Here is a 24,277-nt window from a genome sequence, read left to right as displayed (position 1 = left end):
GCAAAAGATGTCCTTCCCCTTGCAGGTCACACCTTCTGATCCCCCTGCAGTTACACAGCTTTCTCTCTTTCCCCTTCTGCTCACATCCATCTTTGACCGCTCCCACAGAACAAATCCCTGCCCTTTTCATATTGGCAAGGAGATGTGCTGTTCTTGCAGGAGCAGCAGCATTGTCAAGAAAGCAACCAAAATAATAGTTGTACAAAAAGTAGTTGTACAAAGTTGTACAATAGCTGCGCAAAGGTGACCTAAAATGTAGCAGTGGCAGTTGCCCCCTGCAAACAGCAAAATTTTATGAGCAGTTCTACAAGTTTTCACTGTTGAGATTTCATTTCACAAACACGTTTCATCACGAGGAATAAAAAGTTGGCAGGGCCATTGGTTTCATTTCATCTAAAAAGTCTGATTTAAAATGCTTTCCTTCAAATAAAAGTGTTTCATAAACTTCAGCTGCCTGATTTCTCTCTACATGTTGTCTATGTCAATGGCAAAAACTACATAAGATTTACAAGGCTGGTGCCATGCTATATATTGCTCCGTGGCTTACTAGTTGTCAACTCCAAGGTCACAGCTTTATTAAAGGATCAAGATTTACAATAGTGTTAGCAAAAGCATGAATGCCTTCACACACACCTTCCTGTAGTTTACTTCCCTGAGGTCATCTGCGCAATTTCTCCCCCTGCCAAAAGCTACTAATCGATAAATACTGCGGTCTCCCGAACAAAGTTCAAATGGACCTGTCATGTTCCTTTAGTAATAAATCTTTGCTTTTGTTTAACACCTGCCTTCAAAGGACGTAACCCTCTTTACCTGCAGTAACTAATTTAACTTCACAGCAGCCTTATTTGGTGATTAAAAACTGCTCCCCTTTTACAGATTGAGAAATTGAGGCATAAAGACATGCTTTGCTGAAGTCATACAGGAAGACTGAAAAGACTTGGAAGCCCATCTCTGCCAGCCTCTTGCATGTTGAGGCCGAAGGCCATGCTGCCTTTCTCCCAGTGAGTAACGCAAGGCAGTTGCGTAGCATCTGAACTGAGGCTTCTGTAATTCTTCCTTTCAATGTACTGTCACGGCATGGATAGGGCACACCTGAAGCTGGCTATACAGCTGTAATATAGTCCTAACTGACACAAAAACACACAAGAAGCGTTCTGCAGGCTATTTACCGCTTAAGGTGTAGTTCTGTGTCTTCTTCTGGCTGTACTTGCACTGTTGAAGAGGTTACTGCCTCCAACTGCCGTTCGTTACCCGTCGTGCCTACTCAGATCTACCGGCCTGGCTTCCTACTTCATTTCAGGGAAGAAGATAATCAGTTAATCACTTTAAATAGTAGGGTTTTTTGCCAGCCCATGAATAGCTCAGCTAACCCTTAGCAGCCTCTAACAGAGCAGCGATGAGCACAGGGAAGCAGTAACCTCCTGAGCTCGCACAGCCACAGTTACAAGAGGACATCTTACTACAATGCCTCAAATCCCAGGCCTGTCCTCTCCTGGGAGATCCCTGCCCAGGGAGTTCTGCCTTTTCCACCGGATTTTCTCCTGACCTGAAGCATGGGCAGTAAATATCCCAGCCCGGGTGACTTAACACTTACATTGGGCCCATCGCTTCGGATGTGCTTCCCCTCAGTGTTTCAGATCTCCTGGTACTTAGAGGCATTCAAATTTTGTGTCCATGTGGTCTAAAAAGAAGGTATTTAGGGCAATCATTGGCTTTTGCTCTGCCGTCTCTACTTTTGTTTAGGAAGGTACTAGCATTTTTAGCTAATAGTAATTGCGATAGATCCTGAATAAGAAAACAGAGCCAGCATCCTTCACAGAATCACAGGATGGTTCGCCCCTCATCCTCACCTGAAGAGAGGCCTGAGCTTCGTGTCGTTTCCTGCAGTTCTCTCTCTCCCCTCCAGACCACGAGCCCAGATGGTGGCGTGGGCGTTGCCACTTGCTGCTGATCACTGGCAGATACAAGAAACAGCTCTGATGGATGTCTGAAGCCTAGTTTTGAAATGCTGGAGGCTGAAAGCATAGGCGAACCACAGGTCTTGGAGATCTCCCCACCTAGTGATCTCCTCTGAACATCTAGCTATGGTATAGATGGCTGCAGTCCCAAGGAGACAGGGAAAATGAAGGTGAAGGACCCATATCTCCTCAGCCCTTGTCCCACATCTTTGGTACGGGGTGAGAGACCAGGCCTAGCCTGAATCTTAGTTTTATTATGAACTAACATAATCTTCACAGATTAACATGTTCTGGAAAAATATAATCTCCACAAATCCGTTTGTTTTTGAAGTATTGCCAGTATTTTGTTTGTTGTTTACCTGCCAAGAGTTATGTTCAAAGGAGGTCAGTGCTAGATGCGCTTAACAGGTTCAAAGTCTTCTCTACCCGGAGAAACTTGTTGGCGTTACTATTTCGCTACAACGATATTCTTAGAATTCCTTATTCTGGAAGAAAAGTGCACACTCACGCTGCCGAACTAAGATTCTGTCAGCATCATTCAGGAGGCAGAAACCCTGGCCCAAATATTACTAATGCCGCCAAAACCACCGCATAAAATGACCGCTAGTATCAGTCGATCTATAAACACACGAAGAACAGAGCAGAAACGGTTTCACTATTGCCTTATTCGTGCAGAAGGTGCTCGTAAACGCTTTCCTCCCACGTCGGGCCGGGGCCGGGGCCGGGGCCGGGGCCGGGGCCGGGGCCGGCCCCGGCGGGCACCGCGGCGCCCCCTAGCGGACACACGCTGAGGGGGGAGACCGTCTACCGCCACCGCGGGCTCCGCTCCGGCGCCGGGCCCTCGGACGGCGCCGCCGCGGCCCCAGGGGCCTGCGGAAAGGGAGGTGCGCGGCGCCGGCACCCGCGGGCCCCAGGAAGGCGGTGGGGCCGGCGCAGAGCGGTAGGCGGAGCGGGGAAGCCCTCCCGAGCAGGGCGGAGCGGAGGCCGCCCCGCCGTGTCATAGCAGCCCCGCCGGGCCGGGAGGCGATCGCTATGGAAACCCAGGCCCCGGCCCCGGTCCCGCCCCTGCTTCCCCCCCCCCGCCCCCCGGGAGAGCGGCGGTGGGGCGTGGGTGCCGCTGGGAGCCCAGCCGCAGCTCCGGCTGGGCTGCTGGGAGGCGGCACCCGCCGCGGTGGCTCCCTTCCCGGGCACCGCCAGGTAGAGCGCGGGGCGGGGGCGCTTCCCGGGCCGGGGAGGAAGCGAGGGAGGGGCGGGGCGTGCGGCGCGCAGGCCGGGCCCGCTCCCTCACCGCCTCCGCCGCAGCCCGGCCTCCCACCTGGTGCCAGGTGCCCACCCGCCATCTTCTACCGGACCCCCGGCGCCCTCCGCCCCGTCCCGCGGCCCGGGGCTGCCCGGCGGCGCCCCGCGGGAGCTCAGCTCAGCTCAGCTCAGCTCGCCAGGGCGGGGCTTGTTTTCTCGTCCCCGATCCTCACGGAGAGGCCCTGACGTGTTGCCATGGCCGAGGGAGCCGCGGCGGCGGCGGCGTGCTTCAGCGAGGATGATTTTTACTGTCCCGTCTGCCAGGAGGTGTTCAAAACACCCGTGAGGACTGCGAACTGCCAGCACGTGTGGGTATTCCTCCCTGCCGCCCCCTCCCCCTTCACAAGCTTTTCCCTTGCCTCCTCCGGTTCTCTCTGCCTCTTACTTCTCTGCCCCCCCCCCCCCCCTTCCCAGCGCACAGACCCTCGGCCTGGAGCTCGGCCGCGCCGGGAGACGGGACGGGCAGCGGGACCCGCGGAGCTCCTTCCCGCCCGGCCGCCCCGGGGACTGACGCGCCGCCGCCGAGAGCCGGCTTTAAGGCTTGCATGCGAAGTGCTGCCCCAGCCTTCCCTCGCCTCTTTCTTTTGTAGCGAATGAGGACCGGTCAGTTAGGAAAGCCACCTCTTGAAGCAAGCCCCCGGTTGTCTGGTCGGTGGTGGCCGAGTTTTACTGCCGGTGACAACGTCTCACACGTCTAACCTAACCCGCGTTTTTAACTTTATAGTTTCCTGTTCGTTTTCAAACAAGGACCATAGCTTAGTTGTTCTCTCTTTTCAGTTCATCTATTCTGCGTTTTTCAGAGGAACGTTTAATTACAAAGTACTACTTTGTAGGAAAGCGAAATAGCTTTGGCAGTTGGTACACGAGGAAAGAAAGTGAAAGAACTGCAAGCGCTGATGAACCAAGATCTTTGGAAACGCCTGCTAAATGAAGCTTTGCAGTATTTTTGGCTCCGCTTAAGGACAATAAACAGGAATTACTCTGATAAGATTTTCCAATATCACGTGCCTGCTGCACCATTTAATATCTCATTAATGTTCAATCCGGTGTACAGCTCAGGAATACTAGTCAGTAAATAGTAAGATCTTTACCTAAAGTGCATTGCCAAGTTCCCCTAATTTCTGTATACTTCTTTGTAAGCATTATTTCATTTTGCTGATATTTATAAAGATTTGTATTTGGTAGACTATTACTCCTGATATATATCTTTTTTTCCTAATAATCACCCAGCTCTCTTCAAGGACAAAGTATCTAACTCTCTTCACTTTGCTAACCTGTGTTTGTGGTAACTTTTTAATTTAGGTTTTGCAGGAAGTGCTTCTTGACAGCTATCAGAGAAAGTGGAACGCATTGTCCTCTCTGCCGGGGGAGCGTGACTAAAAAAGAAAGAACATATCCCAAAAGGGCTCTAGATGTTGAAAACAGTATGAAGAAAGCTTCTGGGGGCTGTAGATGCTGTGAGAAGCAGGTAGAGTAAAACATTACAGAAAGTTGGATAAATTTTTCTTATTTCTGACCAGACACACTTTTACTGTGTGTCGTTCTTCTCTTGGAGCTAAAGAGCCTATAGCAGTTTGAACTTAGCTTTCTATGGCTTGTACATATACTAGGCATGCAGTGCCTGCTAGGTATGCCTAACAGGTGTAAACTGAAAGAGGATCTTGTATTGTCTATAGGGACTTATTAAGTGGAGTGCCAGTTTTTCCCCAAAACAATGCAAAAACTGGATATAGCTATAAAACTGGCAAAAGAAGAGTTAGGCAACCGAAAATGAGATATGTGGAAAAGCTCAGAAACTTTCAGTATGGAAATGAAAGTGCTTAGAGCTACTGTAAAATTTAATTTTAAACCAAAAAATACGGGTTGATTACTTTCGGAGTACATACAATCATATGTAATTTCCCACTGCCCCATCAGTCTGTTTACATTCCCTTCATTCCCTTTGTAAAGGGGTCACTATTTTCAGAACATTGGGTGAAATCTTGACCCCCACTGAAATCAAGAGCAATCTCTCTTCTGGTATAAATGGATGCAGGGTTTCAGCCACATATTTTGTTTACATCAGATTGCATCAAATCCAGGTAGTCTTCACGTTTGTTTCATTTCACTTGGGACTTAGTTCTGCCAATGTGAAGATTAGCACTAGTGGAAAGCTGAGCTGCTTGCTTTGTTCCACATGATTCATTAGGATGAATAGCTGGGAGAAAGAAATGAAAGCAAGTTGGTAAACTGGAAGGAAGAACCAAACGGATCCCTATAAGAACTTTAATGGAATTTAGGCACAGGCATGTGAGATGTGATCTTGTTCAGCCTCTAAACCTGTGAGCACTTTCTGACAGTGCTGTTGGACCTGAAATTCTGATTTAGGGCATGTCCTGCACAGCTGTCTTCTAACAAATGTAAGCAACTCATTGTCTTACCTTGCATTTAAGGTGGATAAGCAGCCTTAAGTTGGTGGTCATTCACCTCTTCCCCCTGCCCCCTCAAAGAGAAAAGGTAGATATTCCCAGAACACACCTAATGCACAAAGATTTTGCTCTGCACAAGGTAACAGCAGGCCAGAGAAGACTGAAGGAGCAGTGGTGCTTATCCCGTCCTCATGGCTTCTCTCTGTCATAGCTCATCAGTTATTGATCCTGGATGTGGGAGGTGTGGTTCCTGTGACTTTGTTTCAGTTAAATGGAGTTCACTCACATCTTTCACCCCTGAGAGAGCTCTCAGATGCCTGGTTGTTGGGGGTTTGGGGAGTCTCACAGAGTGACAGAGGCTCTATGGAAAAAGGAATCGAAGATCTCCTCTTGGGGAAGAAAGTGTTCATGCTGAGAGGGGAGACAGAAGTTCTGGTTTCTGCTGCATATGATGTCTATATAATTCCTGCATGCAGTGCTTTCTGTCGGCAGAATTATCTCTTCCTTCTATCCCTGGATTGTTTAGTATAATTTCAATAATTTGGCATTTCATTTACAGGTTAGATTTTCATGGATGAGACAGCATTATAAAACGTGTAAGAAGTATCAGGATGAATATGGTGTTTCTTCTATTATTCCAAACTTACAGATTTCCCAGGATTCAACAGGGAACAGGTAATCAGGGTGTTTTATGTATAACAATGCATCTTCTTCCCCACCCCCCGCCCCAGGAAAGTGTTTGGGTTTTTTTTTTTTTTTTTCCCCAGGGCATGCCTTCTTTTTGCAATAATTATTGTCCATATTTTTGTGCTTCAAAAAATGACAGTTTTCCCAGGTCTTTTTCTTTACTCTTAGCATACAGAAGAAAACCTTTCTGCATGATGGTTTGGAATGTCTTCTAGGGACTCTCCTAAAAAGTGTATAGTATTTGTAGCGTGCTTTCTTTGCATTGACAGCATTTAAGCAGCTTACTTTGTAACATATTTCATAATATTTAACCCCAGGGAAGTTCCCCTCTCTCTTTATTCCCCCTCCCCTTTCCTACGTCTGTTTTAGTGGGTATCCTGTTTCAAAACATTACTGTGCAAGCTTTTGCTTTCTGATTGAATTTATTTTGAACTGACCTTTTATGAAACATATAAGGAACTCCAGTGTGTTACACACCATAAAATACAAATGACACTCACCATTTGTTTTCAGGCAGTAAAGCTAAAGAACTTTCTTTTTCATACCTTCTCACTGATGTATTTGATTTGGTTGGGGATTTTTGCTTGTTTCTGAAGACCTTTTTTTACATATTCGTTTCATAGGGCTTTATTACATATAGCCTGTCCTTTATTTACTTTCTTTTGACATCTGTTTTCTATTTTTAGCACTCTGAACTTCTCTGTGTTTGGTTTTCAACCCATCAGTATATTGAAAGCGGAATTTTAAGCTGTTACCAGAACTAGCTGCAGCAATGTTTCACCAAAGTGTCTGGATATTATTATATCACTATTTATTGACTATGCCACAACAGAATACCTGTGCTTATGATATTACAGAAGTATAAAAAAATGTACTGTGACTGTAAATACTCATGTTCTTAGGATGATCAGCATGTCTGAGCAGTTTCTTCTGGCTTAGCTAGAGGTGCATATGTGGTCAAAGTTACTTTCTAAAATGTTCCTGTCTGTCACTCTTATTTTAGGAAATAGTTTATTTTGTGCTCAGTGTAACAAAATTTATCTTGCTGTAGTTGAAAGTTGTAAATTATTTGTGTAAACACATGGCAGTTAAATGCCTACTTACATAGTCCTAAGTCAAAAAACTTAGAAAGTGCTACCTGTCTTAACATTCATGTAGTTCATAATGCTTTTTGAGCTGCTTGGCTGTAAGCTCCATTACCATTCTTGTTGGCTAAATGTTTGTTGTATTATATACCACTTTCCTATAAAGTTGTGTAGTATTCTACCAAGGGTCACCATGGTAACTAAATACTGAGATGTACGTTGATCCAAAGGAAAAGTTATGAGAGTTAAAATATGTGCCATTGTATGTTTTGCCTTGAAATTCATGGGACTTAATGAATTCCCCCCCCGCCCCGTTACTGTTAAACTTTTAAAAATTTTGATAATGGAGTAAAATAATCTCAGTTTTCATTGTTTTGTTTTTTTTTTCTTCATTTAAAGTAGCAGGAGTGATGCAATATCTGATAATGGCGAGATGGCTAATAATCAAATACTTCAAGGAGAAACAAGGTAGGCTGCTTATTTTTCTATAGTTATTATTAAAATAGATCCAGACGGTCATGGTGCAAGCTTTTACTAAGTTTAAAAAAAAAACCCACACAAACACCTACAACAAGTTGTATTGAAAAAACACTGCAGTTTCTTCTACATTTGCATCTATACGTTAGAATTTGGTTTTTTTCAGTACTTTCCTGAAGGATTTGCACTAAAAGATGTTACTGGTAAGTAAGAACAGGGTGCAGCCGCAATTGGAACAAAAGATTTTCTGAAGTCCAAGTCTTAGAAGAATGCATTTAGGTGTACAAATAATAAATGTACTTTAAAACTGCAATTTGGAAGTAGCACTGGAACTCCATTAGATCCGCTACTATGTAAGTGAGGGTGGGGTTTTTTTGTTGTTACTAAAGTAAGGGAAAATAATGACAAGATACCAGATGAATTAACCTTTCTGTAACACTACTTCTAAAACTCTCTTTTCTGTTTAATACTGTGTATTTCTGTTTACAGTGGACACCCAACCTTCAAATGCCCCCTGTGTCAGGAAGCCAATTTTACCAGACAACGCTTGCTGGATCACTGTAATAATAGACATCTTTATCAGATAGTTCCTGTAGTAAGTAGAGTTGCTTATGTATGCTTTTTAAGCTACTTTCATTATAATTATGTGAACAATTTTAAATTTGCAGTAGCTACTCTAGATCTGTAAAGATCACCGTGGTCTGAGAAAGACAATATACTTAATGCAGTGCATTTAATTTGAGGAGTGACTTTCATGTGAAAATGTTTCTTGTCCGGCTTCTTGTTGGTTCTAAGGCATTTCTGACTTAGCTGTCTCATTTATCTTGATGTGAAACAAACTCAGTTTTTGAGCCTGACACTTACTCTTCTTCTTTTAGTAATTCAGATCTGTTTGTATAGAATCCCATTTGTAACGTAACTATTGTTTCATGTGAAACCTACAGTTACTTGAAAAGTAATCTAAGGTAATCAAACGGACTGAAGGAGAAAAATCTGTTTGGCTTTCTATTCTTTTCATCTGTATAGGGTGTGTTGTTTTTTCTTTCGGCTTACTTGATCATCTCAGTTGTATGAAAATTCTCCCAAACAATAAGTAGGATGCAGTAATCACTTTCTTTTCTAAATTTTAAACAACAGAAATTGACAAAGAGTGCCAGACAGACATGATAATCCTCCACTCCTAAGAGAAACACTTAAGAAATTTGGCAAGTTTAAATGTAATTTTTGAATGTTACACAATTGAGGAAAAGAACACTTGGAACTATTATTTTACGTGAACATCTCTACTGTATTTTGGTAGCATATGAGTAATAGACTAGTTATTCCTGTAGAACATCTTTAATGCGTTCTGTATTACCAATAACTTTTTTTAATTCTCTCTCTTTCCCCTTCCCCTCCAAATTCAGATCTGTCCTATTTGTGTATCTCTTCCTTGGGCAGATACTAACCAAGTTACTAGAAATCTTGTTAGCCATCTAAATCTAAGACACCGGTTTGACTACGGAGAATTTGTGGTAAGCTTTTTCTTCTTTGATGTGTAGGGGAATAAATGGTAACTTTTTTCTAGAAATAAAAATGCCAAATAAAAAATTTGTACCAAACTTGTTTGTGCTCTGGACATGCTATGTTCCTGCTCTGTACAGAACTCAGAAGTAGGCCTGTCTGTTCTTAAACTTTCTGTTATCAACATGAAGTGCTACTGGGAATAGGTGTTGTCAACAGTTAAGCTCTGCTCCAAACTGATGACTTAAGTCTTTAGCTTAGTGCTCTCAGTCTGAACTATTCGTTCATCCAGAACAGTTTATTACTGTTGCTTCTGGGGGAAATAAAATAGATGCTACTCTGTTTTATTGACATTTTTGACCTTTTATGGCAGAAATGGCTAAATCATAATTCTCAGGACTCGAAGTACAGCTTGACTAGCTGGTATTGCTGCTACAGCCTCTCTTCCAGTATGTTGCGAGAGAGGCTGCAATGTGAAGAAGAGATGTGTCATTAAATCATTGTTCTGGTTGCCTTCTTTCAGGCTCACTTTGAGTAAATGACCTTGGAGTAGATGCAGAACTACATACACAGAGGTAGTCAGTGGGTGGATTGTAAGTGAAGCCAACCAGTTGAGTTCCGCAGGTGGGATCAGAGAGCTGCAGAGTTTGTGCTGTAGTTTCTACAGAGTTTGACAGGCTTTGGGGTACGCTGCTAGAGCTTTGTGTGGGACAGGCATCGTATTTGAGGCATAGGCAGCCTCACTGGTTAAAGATGGCAAAGATGATGCATATTGTTCTTTGTGTTGAGTGATCTGTGACAAAGGCATGAAGAACTAGGAGACTGATACAGGGGATTGGGCTCTTCAACATGAGTGCATCCTGCATGTTTGAGGATGTAAAACTGGTGATTGGAATTCTGATTTGGGAAAGCTGCCAGAATTGCACTAAAAAGGTGTATTACTCTGGCATATTAACAACTTGGAAGATAGCTTTTCAAAAGTAGCAGGGTTAACCACCTATCTTTTGTGATATGTGTTTGCTTTCTCCTTTTAAGCAGTATATTCTCAACAATCTATGATTACTGTTGTCTGGGGATCACATTTTGTTTTTATTAATGGAGGAAGTTATGGCTGGTTGGAAGCCCTGTTATAAGAACTGCATGACACAGTCAGCTTTCCTGAGCTGGCTATTCTGTAATGTAATTGAGCCAGGGAGAGAAGATGGACCCTTCTGCTTAATGAGCCTTGTCCCACTCATCTGATTCTTCTCCTGTCTCATGTATCTCTTGGTTAAATAAAAGATACTGTGCAACATAAACAGTCATCTAGTATGCATAAAGATGGAGAGTCTTCATCTAGGTGCCAATTCCTATGTAAAAATGTGGAAAATGAATGATTATACTAAGGACTGTGGTACATCTTGAGTATTTGTCCATTTTGATGATGTTTTCATTTTGTTTAGAATCTTCAGCTTGATGAAGAAGCCCAATACCAAAATGCAGTTCAAGAATCCTGTCATGTGAACTTTTAAAGTATAGCCCCCCTTCATCTTACTGATGGTCTGAGAGAAAAATTACATTAATTCTGTTGGTGATCTGAAGTGTATATTAATAAAAATGGTATTCAGTAACCACTTTTCAGGCTTAACTTTTTTCCACACTCACAAGGACTTTTCATAAATGATTTTGCTGAAACTCAAACTGGACATCTTTACTGAGATCTGTCCCTGTGGAGTTAAGGACCTATTTGGAACTTCTCACTGTTGTCTTGATTTTCTCTAACTTTTACTACTCTGTTAATTACATGGTTTCTTTTATTAATGTCAGATATTTTAATTCACCAAAACTGACTTTGAAAGTATCTTTAGGAAGACATGCAGAAATGCTCTGTTGCACTGTTGAGTTTCTTTAAGTTCAGCTGTCATCTGCTAAGATATCTATGAGATTTTTTTTTTTTTCTCCTCCTGCCCAAGGACAAAGTTTTATTTGATGTTGTGATCTGTTTTTTACTGTTACTATGTGAATGAAAATAACAACTTAAGAAATAAAAATATTTGTTTTCTATAGATCAACAATGCAGAGCAGGTTTTTTTTTCACCTTTCCTTGAGAAAGAATGATGTCATTGCCTGGGAATAATTACATCTATTTTTTCCCCTTCTGGAGCATAACTGAGCTAGGACGCTTGCTTACTAAAATGATGGGTGAGGAGTTTTCCCTGTAATCCCAGCTCCTAAGGAAGGTGACATACTTTCTGAGCAGTTCAAGATGACATGCAAAAGGTATACTTTTTCGGTACGTGACTGTGACCAGCTAGTTTTTAATTTTGTTGGAGCTTTTTAAGAACTTCTTAAAGTTGTTGCATTTGGAATTCAAGTTTTGGTCTGTCCTGTCTTTCATGGAAGGCTGTGTAACTAGAGAACTAATTGGCTTGAGACCTACCAACACTCAGAAATGAACTTGTTTATTTTGGTAAGACTGTTTAAAACTTGGACATCTCCTGCATCCAAAGGCTTGAAAAAACAGTTGAGAAGAAAAACTTGCTCTAAAATAGTTACCAACAATAGAACAAAGAGTTCGTATTCTAGATTTCGACATTCCCAGCAAGATCGTCATTAAAATCAGAGAAAACAGAGCAATAATGCAATTTTGAATTTAAATGGAAAATCCATTTGTAAAAGAACTTTAAGGTCTTTTATTTAATACTAATGGAGAGAAGGGGAAAGAAAGCTGCACAGCTTACATTTTTGAGTTTTAAATAGAGACTGTTCTGAATGTGTACCTTTTAGGACTGACTCTTCATCCTGTGTCACCATCGCCCATTGTCAAACTATTGTTCTGAATGGGTATTGTATACGTGGTGGAAAACATCCCCAGTAATTTTCCTAGTCTAGTTGGTGATTTATGTGTAATAGTATCAGTTGTGCAGCTGAAGTACGATCTGCTGCTTGTGCCCTGGCTCCCATTTGCTCTCCAAGTAGGGGTTTTGATCATTCTTTGAATACTGGGATATTTCATATTCCAAAACTGTTAAGATTGAAATGCCTCATTCTGCAATGTAATGAGTTTCAGAAATGAATCTTAGTTCCAGTATGTTGAGTGTTGGAACTAGAACACTATACACTGTAACTTGTCATTTCTATCTTATATTTTTTAAGATTGTAAAACATTACTGAAGGCACAGCTGGCTAAAATACAGAGGAAGTTGGCTATTTCAGAAACATCTAAAGGTTATATCCTTTTTATAACAACTTAACATGCCTTGCATTTTGTTACTGGCTTAATACAGTATTTTGACAGCAGGCCACGCTTTGATCTTGTACTCCAACTTGCCTGTTTGCCCCCCATGCTCTTGTCTGCGTGTTCTCACTCGTCTGTCAGCTCTAGTGCTTGTGTGACCACGTACTGATTTGGAGTGGTTCACTGATCCAGCTGAAAAGGTTCTTTGGATTTTTGCTTTCTCTTTTGCTCTATAAAGCCAACTATGAAATAGTGCCCTTAGACAGAAAGTAATTCCAAGGTAGCCTGATGCTAAAGTTTTAGCTTTTTAAAATAAAAACGCATACCGTGGTGATTTTATTACTGCCTACATTTCCTAAGGAATTTAGTAGTTATATGTAAGTTTAGTTAACTTTTTTAGATTCAATAAAATATTTATATGATCTGGCAATAAATGCCTACAGCAAATACAGATTCAGAATGCCTCATGGACACTGGAACTAGTTATTTCTATTGCTTGAACATATCTTGAGAATTGCAAATGAAATTACATCTATTTTAAAACTCTGGGAAACAAATTTTTCTATAGCAATAATTAGTTGTCACTTGATGTGTAGTTGCTGAGCATTTTAGCCATGTTTAAATGTTGAGAGACTTGAATACACATTTTTAAAGCAACAAAAGTGTATAAATGCAATATAAAAAACCCTTGCAAAATGTTTATCCTCTTTATTTGCATATGTTAAAATCTGTATTGGCAGGTGCTGCCTTGCTTAAGATTTTGTACTTAAGAGATTGCATCCAATACATTCACTGGGTAAGCGTTTAATGAAAATGAAACAATCTAAGTATGCTGCTGGTGGTCGTGATCTTTCTCACTGAAACTCAGACATGCACAAAAAGCTGTGTATTTGTGATGGGTGATGCTTGTACTCAAAACATGCAATCTTTACTAGAAGATTGCTGTTTAACAATGTTTTCATGTTCACGTTGCATTGTGTATGGTTTCAATATGGTATATTATGTTTGAATTGTACCTTCTATTTTTTCTCCTATTAAAGTATTTTATTTTCTGTTTGTCTTTTTGTTGCATAATAAAGATGATCAGTTCCCTTGATGCTACTTCTTCCTTTTCAGATGCTTTCTAAGCCTAAGTACATGGTCAGTTGTATGCCTTCACGCTTTGAATGGTTAGAATGTCGTGTATGCTGCTGGAACCGATGACTTGTGTCTCATGATCCATTGACGAGCTGACAAGTTACCTTGTATCACATCTTCAGATCTTTCCATGAAGCAGAAAAGATGATAGGTTGGCCAAAACTTACTTTGTGCTTCTTTTCTCCCTTCCATGTTCGTCTGTTGCTGTCCCATGTAATGTTAATAGAGAAATAACATCCTAAAAGGAGAGAGAAAGAGGTATGTAACACGCGGGGCCAAGAGCAAACCTTGCTATTTAAAGGTAGATTTACCGAGAAGAGTTAATGGTTTTCTGAGGAAAGAATTGTCAATAAGTTTGGGCTGGTTGCATTATTGGACCAGCAAGGTGGCATCTAGATGATTTATCCTCTTGCCCTGTATTTTTGAGCTGAAAAACCCTTTGGTTATTTCTTGTGCTTTTACATTCTAAGGACATACAGATGATAATACAGTTATGAAATTGACTTAATGTCTTATTTTGAATGATAGAAATATAGCAAAATTATGTAAATTTACTTTTTATTAGTTTATTGTTCTTTCCCCTTAGAGTCTAGTTTTTTGAGCTCTAAATAAATCACTGTATCTCCTCAATCTGGTTATAAGCCCTTTGTTAGAGATTCCATTTGATTTTCTTTTACTACAGCAATGCATATTTCATTATTTAGATAGAATGCACTCAACGTGTTTAATTCTCATTGGCAGTATGTTGGTTATAGGATACATGAGCTCTGTAGAACTCCCCATTGTCCTGCTCCAGTCCTAAGCTAGGGCTTCATTCCCAGGGAGAGAGGGGGCCTTTCGTGCACCCAGGTCATCTTCTGACAGGTAGTCAGGGCTAGGAGGTTTTCTGTATTTGGGAAGCATTCCTGGGTCCCTCTTCTTAGATGTGGCTTTTCAGTCCAGTGAGATTTGAACACATGAGTGTCTGTGAGGACTCTGCTATAAAAGAGTACGGCTAGTGTATTTTTTATATCCTTTGTTTTATGCTGAAACAGACACACTAATGCATGGATGCTCTTTAAGAGATGTGCAGTTTGCTATGTCATGTAAGCACTGTGCCGTTTGTGAAATGAAACCCTGGCAGCAAAGGTGGTTTTATTGCAGGCAAGCAGAGCTACAAGAATATCTGACAAAAGCATCTTCAGGTTTCTTTTAGAACTGGAGAAACTAGCAATGAAAGCGCACAGACACTACACAGTCTGTTCTCCATACAGTGTACATTCAAACTTGCTCTAGATATCAGGTTTCTTTTGTGTCCTGTTGCAGGTATGTTTGAAAACACGTAGGAGACAAAATTCAGGGCCTCTACTATGAGAAGCCTTTTCGATAATGTTAAAATTGCCACTTCCCAGTGAATTACCAGACTCACTAGGGTCAAAGCGTGGCCTTTTTTTTCCCCTCATGAGTAAAGTAGGTCTGTACTGTTTCTTACTCTCCTCAAACTGTAGGTCTGCTTTGGGAAGGACCAATTTTCACCTCTTCGTTTTCCAGCCCTAACCAGCCTTATTCTATTTTTAACAGTTTCTCCCCTCTTCCCCCCAGTCATATATCTCTGTTTTTGTGGACATGATCAGGAAAGAGCTAGGAAAGTAAATTTTATGTTTGTTCCCCCACCACTCCACAAGCTCATAGGAAATTAGAGGGGAAAGAAAAAAAGTCATCACTGCCAAATGCATTCTGTGGAATGCATCTAATTCCATTTTAGATCTTTGCCTTAAATCCTCTGTATACATTTAGGATGCATTCCTCAGCTCCATGAAGCTGCAGGTCATTTCCCAGGGCTTAGTGACAGAATACTGGTTTTATGAACTTGCTTAAGCTTAGGACGCTTAGTCACTGAGAAAAGTGCTCCTCACTATTACTTTACATTCTTTCTCTACTCTTGTGTTTCTCTCTTTTTTTCATAGAATCATAGAATGTTTTGGGATGGAAGGGACCTTAAAGATCATCTAGTTCCAACCCCCCTGCCATGGGCAGGGACACCTTCCACTAGACCAGGTTGCTCAAAGCCCCATCCAACCTGGCCTTCAACACTTTCAGGGATGGGGCATCCACAACCTCTCTGGGCAACCTGTTCCAGTGCCTCACCACCCGTTTTCCTCTGTATGTATTTCCCTACAGTGATTCTCATAAGTTTACGCTGTCTGTTTCCCTCCCACTCCGCTTTCTGTCTTTTAAAGTAATCAGCAGTTAAACAGCTAAGATTATGTTACTTAGCTGCTAAGTATTGTTTCATAATCTGTATGTTTTATAAGCTCCTCTGGCTGTGCCCTCAATATCTGGGGGCTGATGTGGGCCTCGGGTAAATACAGTAACTAAGAAACTTAGCATCAATAATTTCCAGAGTTTGCCTGCCATGTTTACTTCTATGGCTGGAAGAGTTTATATTTCTCAGAATGTGTTTGCAGTTTGGAAGAATCTGAAAGTCTTACCAGTCAGATTGTATTGCTTTTAAATGCTTTTTAAAGCATTTACTTTGTTGTTCTCTTTAGGGAGAGGGTCTTTTTTTTTTATTGGAGAGATTAGGATGATGTTTAAAATAAAAAGCGTCTCCTGCAGATCAGTTCTTTAAGGGTAATAGGCACTTGTTTTTCAGAAAGCCTTGCATTAGGTTCTCTGTTTTTGCAGGTATGGACAGAAGACGGTAGGAAGATGGTGGCTTTTTTCTCCAGGGTAACTGTTGTGGCACTAGTGTCATAGAAGGTGCGATTTATGTGCCACCTCTGTTGTGAGACTGTTCAAACTTCAGTAGTTTCTTTTATGAATGTTTCTTCTTTCATAATTCAAACCACAAGAGGGCACTGAATATTTTTGGGTTGTCTCTGAATAAGGATAGTATTTAAGGATGCTAATTCACTAAGTAGTTGTACTCCGAGCCACTTTTAGATATGGGATTTCTATCCAGATGTGTCATAAAATGTAATAAATCTTTTATATGTTTTAAGGGTTAAGAGACTGACTGGGGTCATTCCAATCTACAGAAAGAATATTTCTAACTTACTTTAAAACCTCAAACTTACAGATTTACTTGTGTGCTTTATCATCTGTGGCAAGTAAGCTGTGTACCCCCAGGACTCCACTCTGGGCAGAACTGAGTGCTCCCCCATTCACGAGTGAACATAAAATGCAACATGTTCATGCAAACTCCTTTTACTTGCAAGACCTTTCCTTCCCCAACCGCGTTCTTTGGAGGTCGTCTTTAAAACCAAAGCGTTGTAGTGCACACAGGAGTCACACGGGGGCATCTGAGGACTGTTGCATTCGGTGAGAAGGAGCCATAGGGCTATCGCTGCTTTGTGACTTCTTGCTTTGTGAAACCGCGCACATGTCAACGACCTCGCTAATTACATTTCCCAGCCGCTGCGGTGAGGAGGTCTGCCTCCTGCCAAGTAGAGGTATGCTTCAATGTCCTGTCATATTACTTAGGTCTTCCAACTTGTTCTCTGGCTGGACACGCAATAGTTTGTGATTGCTGCAGGCCTCGGGAACGAAGAGAGAAATTCCCCCAGCGAAGGCTCGTGTTCTGTCATCTCAGAGAGAACTAGGTGTCCCTGGAGAATGCTTCTGTAGTGGCATGATACTTAGTGGGCAGCTACAGCCCCTTTAGTAGCTGCGTACCAGTCACAGTTTGTTCCACACTGTAATCTGATTCATAGTTACCATAAAATACATTTGTGTAAAAACGTCGGACACGATTCAGATTCCCGTGAAAGGGGGAGAGGTGTAATCCTGTATGAGTAATTATTTAATTTGTGAAAGATTGTTTTCTCACACAATGGTGTGTGATGGTTAAAGCACGTGTCTGAAGTGGCAGTGGACAGGAAGGGATGCAATGTTATACACCCAAGCTTCTGCTGTTTCCTTTTTAACCTTGCTTTTTAATTTACCTGTAGCTAAGCAGTGCAAGGAAACTGAAGGTCTGCTTCATTTCCTTGATAACTCTTAATCAAAGCAAACATGTCTTGTTTGCTCCTCTGCAAGATGGAACACTTGTATTTGATATCTGTTGTAATTTTCACTTTCTTACATTATATTCCATATGACACCTGCTAGCTTTGTAAACATTGGAGTTTCCTAACTTGAAATACTTAGGTGTTCAACTTGAAACATTTTGGATTTGATTGAGGGTCTCTTTATCTTGCAGGTTTATCTGACAACTCTTATCTTCATTCGTGCTTTTGCCTCATCAGCCAAGGAGATACTATTGCAGTGTTATCCCCATTTGGGAGATTAACTGAAAAAGTGAAACTAATTTGTGCAAGAAAATGCAGGAAGCTTGAGGCAGGGCAAGGAACAATCCACTGTCTGAGAATAATAGGCCGTTTGACTATCCTCCTACTCTTTAACATTTGGTCTATAAGCACTGTTAAGTGGGGTACATAATGCTCTACAAGCCAGCACTTTTCAAGATTATGTAATGAATTTGTATCACTTGAAGTTGACACTGAAACTTAAGATCAGTCAGGTTCCACCCAAATGTCACCAAGCAACCATGAATCACCACCGTTTGCTGAGCAGTATACTGATAGCAAAATTATCAAAGCGTCTGTGCTGAAATACAGAAGATCAACAGAACTATTCAAATCTGAAGCTACCTACCAAAAATGCTAGAAAATCACTGTCCATATAGAGCTATTTTTAATTGTTTTTATGGGTCTTTGTAGTTAGCTGACATTGTATTTTGAAATTAAGTTCCTTTGGCTTTTAAAAAGAGCATTCTTGTTCTCCTGTACTTCACTCATTTTTTCCAATCTCTCTGCCCCCATTACTGTCTCTTCCCAGATTATTATCCGCAGACATAGCTTTACGAAGAAGACTAAAGCAGGTGATGTTTCCCATCTGCATTGGACAATGCCTGATGAATGTTCCTTCTTCTGCAGCAAGGCAGGGATAAGCACTGCAGTGTTGTTATTACCTGTGCTGCAGTAGTGCCCACCGGCAACAGCACTGCTGGGCAGGCATAGAAAGACGGTGCCTGTCCAAGGGAACATGCAGTCTGCTCCGTGGTGCTCCCCATCCGTCTGGTGCTAGCGAGGTGAACTCAGCGGGAGATCCAAGCAGTCACTGCAATAGATCTGCAGCAAACTCCACATCAAGTTCTGATGTCTTTCCTTTTCGTTGCTTCTACTAGCAGCATGGGAGCATGTGGGTCTATGGGGAAAGAAATGTAATTGACTGGCAAAAGCTCAGATTTTGCAGGTGTCTCTTATAGTTACTCAGGGCTCATTAGATAGCTTAGCACCCATAAAAGTTGTGAAACATGTTCGAGGCAAAGAATTGCAAGAAAGGAAAAAGCAATCAACCAGTTAAAGACTTGCTCCTTGTGCTTCGCATTTGACGCTTTCACTTTTCCTCAAACACTGAGCTTGTAATCAGGACACTGGTGGACTCTACCTGCAGATCAAAATGGTAATGGAAATAACATCCTTGAATTCCACAGGTCCCTGACCATGTCAAGAAAGGACAGGCATTACTTTTGGTTGTTATATGCCCTGGTAACTGTAGAATAAAGTCATAATCTAAGACTGCCATTCTTTTTGTACATCTGAAAATGCACACCATCTATTCAAATAAGTTGCACTATCCTTTATTAATTCATCTCCAGTAATACTCAGTTATTTCTTACTGTGGCCCTCGGTCTTAGAGGGCCTATGATACAGCTATAGTGCTTTTCATCTTCGAAGAAAAATGCAAGGAGTCATGTAGCAAAATCCTTAAGGAAAATAAGGGGTAGGTATATTGCCTGAACATAGACAGTACGCGATAAAGAAAGATGTTTGTCATTGTAGAGAACATGGTCACAAAAGTAGATAAGGTCTGTAGAAAACATCTTCCATGATTAGATAGAAAAAAAACTTCCTTAAGACTGCCTATCTATTTATTACTTTCTCCTCAACATGTATTAAAAACCCATTCATCTACTTCATGGGTGACACTGAAATTTATGCCAAGAACTTCTGTCTTAAAAGTCCTGACATTCTGTTGTTCATATATTGTTTATTTTTCCATTGCGTCTTGTTTTATTATACCAGATGACTGGTTGAGGTGTCAAAACTCTGAGTTTAATTAATTAAAAAGCAGTGTGAATTGGAGGGAAAATGTGTATAGGGACTGTATTTTACAATGCAGCGTTAGCATTTAACTTTGGTGCCTTCTCTGTTTGGTGTCACTATATGCCAATTCCAACACCTTCTAGTGTTTTCTTTGGGTAACTCACTTTTTAGCCAGTGCTGAGAACAGTGATGATCGTGACACAGAGGTTCATACAGCCCTTCTTTGAGACAGGACAATCATCCTCCTATCTCCTATTGTGAAGAGGTTGGTGTGAGGTCTCAGTGCTGGTTGATGCATCTTAGAAGTGGGGAAGTGGGAACAGAAAGCAAATTCTCTTGATTATTTGCATGTAAAAGGGACCAAAGAAGTAGAAAAACAGGCTTTTAGGCTTTCTTCCAACACCAAGTAGTAAGACCAAAAAATGTGTTATTTCTTTTGAGTTCATCATATTCCACCCTCTCAGGAAAACACTTGTAAGGTACTATAATCAAGAAATAACGGGTGCAGCTGCAGTAGTCTTTTAGTTTTGATGAGGAGTGTATTTTTTAAGCAAGTATCATTATCATCATTCCCACTTACCATGATTTATTTCACATCACAGAGCAGTTTTGGAGTGTCCAAACTGAATTCCTTTTGTTTGAAACTAAACCAGAATATGTTCTTCAGATCCCCACCTAATGCAGTCCAGTTGCCACCACTGATGTCCATCCTTGGGATCAAATCAGAACCAGCCTGAAGTAAAACCCTTTGAGACGCGTACAGCATAGATGCCAGGTTCTTAGCACCAGATGTTTCAACGTATGGATCTGTTCCAGTTGGTTCGAAGTACTCATTACGGTGGACATAGCTAATCTAACCTAGAGAGCCTCCAGAAGAACTACCATCATCTCCCAGCAGCTGAAGATGACAGCGTGCAGAATTCAAGGACTGCCGAACTTGCAGAAGAGATCTTTGCAAAAGAGCTTTTCAACCTTCCAAACATCACTGATTCGAGAACAATTGACACCATCATTATTGGTGGGTAGAGGATTACAATACTTATTGTTACTTTTGTAGAAAAAATCTAACATTATAAGAACAACAATATCTACAACTGCTACTTCTGAATTGATCAGCAATGAAATAAGCATGGATCTGAGCGCCTAGAAATTGCTCAGGTGTCCTCATTACTTAGGGTCAACCCATTCTTTCTTATCAGCTCTGTTACTTGAAATAGTATGAGAAATGTTATTAATTTTTATATTATCATTTCTGAGTCTGTATTTACAGTACAAAATCTAAATGCCATTTTTAGTTTTTATGATAATCTAACCAGGTAGTTGGTGTGGGAAAGTAAAAGGTTTGTCAAGTCTGATTATACAATTACCACAAGTACCTTCAGTTTAAGCGTAAGAAGAAACAGCGGCAATTTTGGCACTCTCTGGCAGCTAATAAACAGAAGACATGAGTGAAGTTGGAAGAAACTAAACCTGCAAAGAGTCACAGACAGTGGTGATAGTACAAAGGTACTGACATTTTAAAAATTAATTTGTATGGAATTTTTAAATAATCCAGAAGAGTACCATTATTTGAGTTAGTGACAAATACAGTGTTTCACATATATCAGCAATAGAAATGGTATTGCCTTTTCTAAAAGCGAGACACTGAACTTACGTTGTTGACAGATTTTTTATGTGCATACATTTCTCATTTTCACTTTCTGTCAAAAAATACATATTTATTAATATATTAATGTCTTACCTGCCAAGAGTCTTGCTAGCTTTCAGTTGTTCAAAAGGTTTTAGTGCCAACTTTATTCACTGAATCACAGGATGGTTGAGGTGGGAAGGCACCTCCGGAGATCGCCTAGTCCAATCCCCCTGCTCGCAGCAGGGTCACCTGCAGCAGGTTGCTCAGGGCTGTGTCTGGTTGGGTTTTGACTGTCTCCAAGGATGGAGGCTCCACAACTCGGGGCAACTTGTTCCAGTGCTTAAAAACCCTTAGAATAAAAAAAGTTTTCTTATGTTTAAATGGAATTTCCTGTAATTCAGTGTGTCCATTTCCTCTGTATTTCCATTTTCTTGTGTCCATTTCATCCTGTATGTCGATTTGTGTCCAATATTTTTTCTCACAGCAATGCTTAAAAATAGTTAAAGTATATGTTAGTTATGGAAATACAGTAATGATGGACTTCGCTTACTGGACAAGAAAAAGGTAGGTAAGTTAATCGTTGATGAAAGGGCAAAGGTTTTGATTTATGATCTTTACTGTTTTAAATACCAAGCTGGTCTGAAATTCTGTCCATGCACCTGCTGACTGGATAACAACATGGGCTGGATTTCTGTGCCTGCGCTCCTAACTTGGCTTCTTCTTCAGGTGGTCTGGAGTCAGGTAAGAAAACAAAGAATGCATATTCTTTATAGGATCAAGTAAGCAATGCAGCTTAAGATGAGTTTGAGGAAAAGACTTAAGTATGTTGCTTCTGCAAAATAAGAATTCTGTTGTCATCTGCATGGAAGAGAAAGATTTCTGTTTCCTCGGGGTCTTGGTGCTGCTGTTTTTAATAGGCCTGGCTATATATGGGAAGAGCCTTGCATTCCCCATCCAAGCAAAATGTCCACTAGTATTCGAAGTAACATTACCAGAATAGCAAGTCTGGGGTTAGAACCAAGATAAATGTTAAAATTTATTTTGCTACTCCATATTTGAATGGAAATACGATTTTTTTTTTGCTATAACATAATATATTTGATATTGAAAGTGATGCCTTTTTAGCCACTGGATATACTTGTAAATGACTGTTCCCTGTTCCTCCAATCCAGCTGAACTATTTAATGCCAAAAAAGTAACAGCTGAGATTTTGTATTATTTCCTGTCTTTTGTACTGAAATGTAGCATTTTGCTCATCTTGTGATAACTTATTGTAGAGGCCAGGAATTTTGGTGATGCACAATATAATTAGTTTGGAGAACAAAAACCAGCAGGTTGTTGAAAGTTCATTTCAGCTGTTCATAGCTTCAGGGTAAACTATAGAGTAAGGTATTAATTATTGTGACATTACTTAAGAGGAATAACGTTCCTCTTAAGGAACGTTACATTATGCAACTTAACTGTCTGATTCTATGAATCCAGCTCCAATATCTCACTGTGGCGGTCATATCGTCTTCCTCTCCACTAACACATGCTCATACATCTCCCTAAGTCAAGAGCTCAACCTCATGTCCCCAATTTTCCCATAGTCCTTCTGTATCCCCTGCTACCCCAACCCCACACGTCCCTTGTATTTCCGCTGCCCATCGCGACTACCTGTTCCTCTATTCCCAACCTTTTGGAAACCCAAGTCTCAGCCTTGTTTAGATTCCTCTACAGGCTTTGGTAGAGCATGTAGTAGGCGATGCAGACTGCTACTAACATCTACAAGCTGTCACACATCGAACTGACTCATAATAACCAGCTCCTGTGTCAGAGAGGGGCTTCTGATCACCAGGGCTAATTATTTCATTTCCATGTGCCTTATGGGCAGGAAGAGCTGCTTTCGTATTTCTGGATGCCAGTACTTAAAGTTATATAGTCTGGAGAAAGCACTGATAAGTTAGAGCGTCTCATCAAAACTGGTTGGCTATACTCCATCTGAAGTCCATGGTGAGGCAGGGAAATTTTCATTGGGTGATGTATCACATCCTTGAATAGCTGTCCAAGCTAGGTCAGGTGGATCATCTTCCAGAGATGCCAGGGCATCATGGTGGTGCCATACCTATTTTAGGACAGATGAATTATGTATGCAATTACTCATTTGTTTCTCCACTGATTACTGAGTGCGTCTACTTACCTAGTTTTTATGTGACTAAAATAGGCGAGGAGTTTCCCCCCTGTTCAAGATGCACTTGAATTATTTGCCAGTTAAATATGCACGCAAGCCATGATTTGACCAACCTTTAATGTAACTTAATTTACATAAACCATGTTGTTTGCCAAAGTTAGGGACTAATATTATAAATGTTCAGAATTTTTTCTGTGTGTAGATTTAAAAGTAGCATTGATTAGATTAAACTACATTCCTCTTTGATACACCGCGTGTAATATAACCTTCCTCTGTACGTGACTGTGAACGGTGGATCTGTTGTTAATTTACAAAACTTTCAGAGACGAGATGCATCATATAGGTCTCAGTTGTTCGGCTGGTATTGAGATGGAAGCTGTTGCTACTCAAACGAGTAATACTCGTGCACAGAGGTACTCCTTTCAAAACTGAGTATTTTGCTGTTGAGATTCACAGGACTAACGACCTAGTTCTGTTGAGAAGGAAGTGGAAAGGAGTGATGAAAGGGATTCCTTCAGCATAAAACATTCAGCGACAGTTTTCAGGCACTGAGGACCCCCCTGGATTTCAGTCGATTGCTGAATTTGGTATTCTTCAGTCATGGACTCACGTTT

The 24,277-nt window shown here is 41.1% G+C and overlaps 2 protein-coding genes across 3 annotated transcripts in view; both read left to right on the top strand.

Moving 5' to 3' along the window:
- The first annotated feature begins 3,249 nt into the window (after positions 1 to 3,249).
- RNF138 (ring finger protein 138) lies at positions 3,250 to 11,775 on the top strand. 2 transcript variants are annotated; one of them, XM_050892594.1, is made up of 7 exons: positions 3,250 to 3,565; positions 4,560 to 4,725; positions 6,225 to 6,340; positions 7,840 to 7,905; positions 8,404 to 8,509; positions 9,321 to 9,428; positions 10,860 to 11,775. In XM_050892594.1, exons 1-7 carry the CDS (start codon positions 3,453 to 3,455, stop codon positions 10,926 to 10,928), a joined length of 744 nt encoding a protein of 247 aa, XP_050748551.1. In that variant the 5' UTR covers positions 3,250 to 3,452; the 3' UTR covers positions 10,929 to 11,775. The 2 variants fall into 2 exon arrangements, with proteins under 2 accessions (XP_050748551.1, XP_050748550.1); XM_050892593.1 differs by having other exon boundaries at positions 7,837 to 7,905.
- Positions 11,776 to 19,070: 7,295 nt separating this feature from the next.
- Positions 19,071 to 24,277, top strand: part of MEP1B (meprin A subunit beta) — a 30,368-nt gene continuing 25,161 nt past the window's right edge. The window contains 2 exon segments of the mRNA XM_050892268.1: positions 19,071 to 19,116; positions 19,119 to 19,219. Coding sequence (XP_050748225.1) covers positions 19,071 to 19,116; positions 19,119 to 19,219 — 147 coding nt within the window.

The sequence above is a fragment of the Gymnogyps californianus genome, chromosome 2 (assembly GCF_018139145.2).
Source record: "Gymnogyps californianus isolate 813 chromosome 2, ASM1813914v2, whole genome shotgun sequence".
Classification (NCBI taxonomy): domain Eukaryota; kingdom Metazoa; phylum Chordata; class Aves; order Accipitriformes; family Cathartidae; genus Gymnogyps; species Gymnogyps californianus.
Note: the sequence above shows the minus strand (reverse complement) of the source record. Positions and strands in the feature narration are given on the sequence as shown.

What these genes read in the sequence shown, in the direction of transcription:
- RNF138 (XM_050892593.1), top strand. Translation starts at nt 3,453, where the DNA reads ATGGCCGAGGGAGCCGCGGCGGCGGCGGCGTGCTTCAGCGAGGATGAT. An exon ending in GTAGATGCTGTGAGAAGCAG is followed by an intron (nt 4,726 to 6,224) that starts GTAGAGTAAAAC and finishes TTTCATTTACAG; the next exon opens with GTTAGATTTTCATGGATGAG. An exon ending in CAGGATTCAACAGGGAACAG is followed by an intron (nt 6,341 to 7,836) that starts GTAATCAGGGTG and finishes CTTCATTTAAAG; the next exon opens with TAGCAGGAGTGATGCAATAT.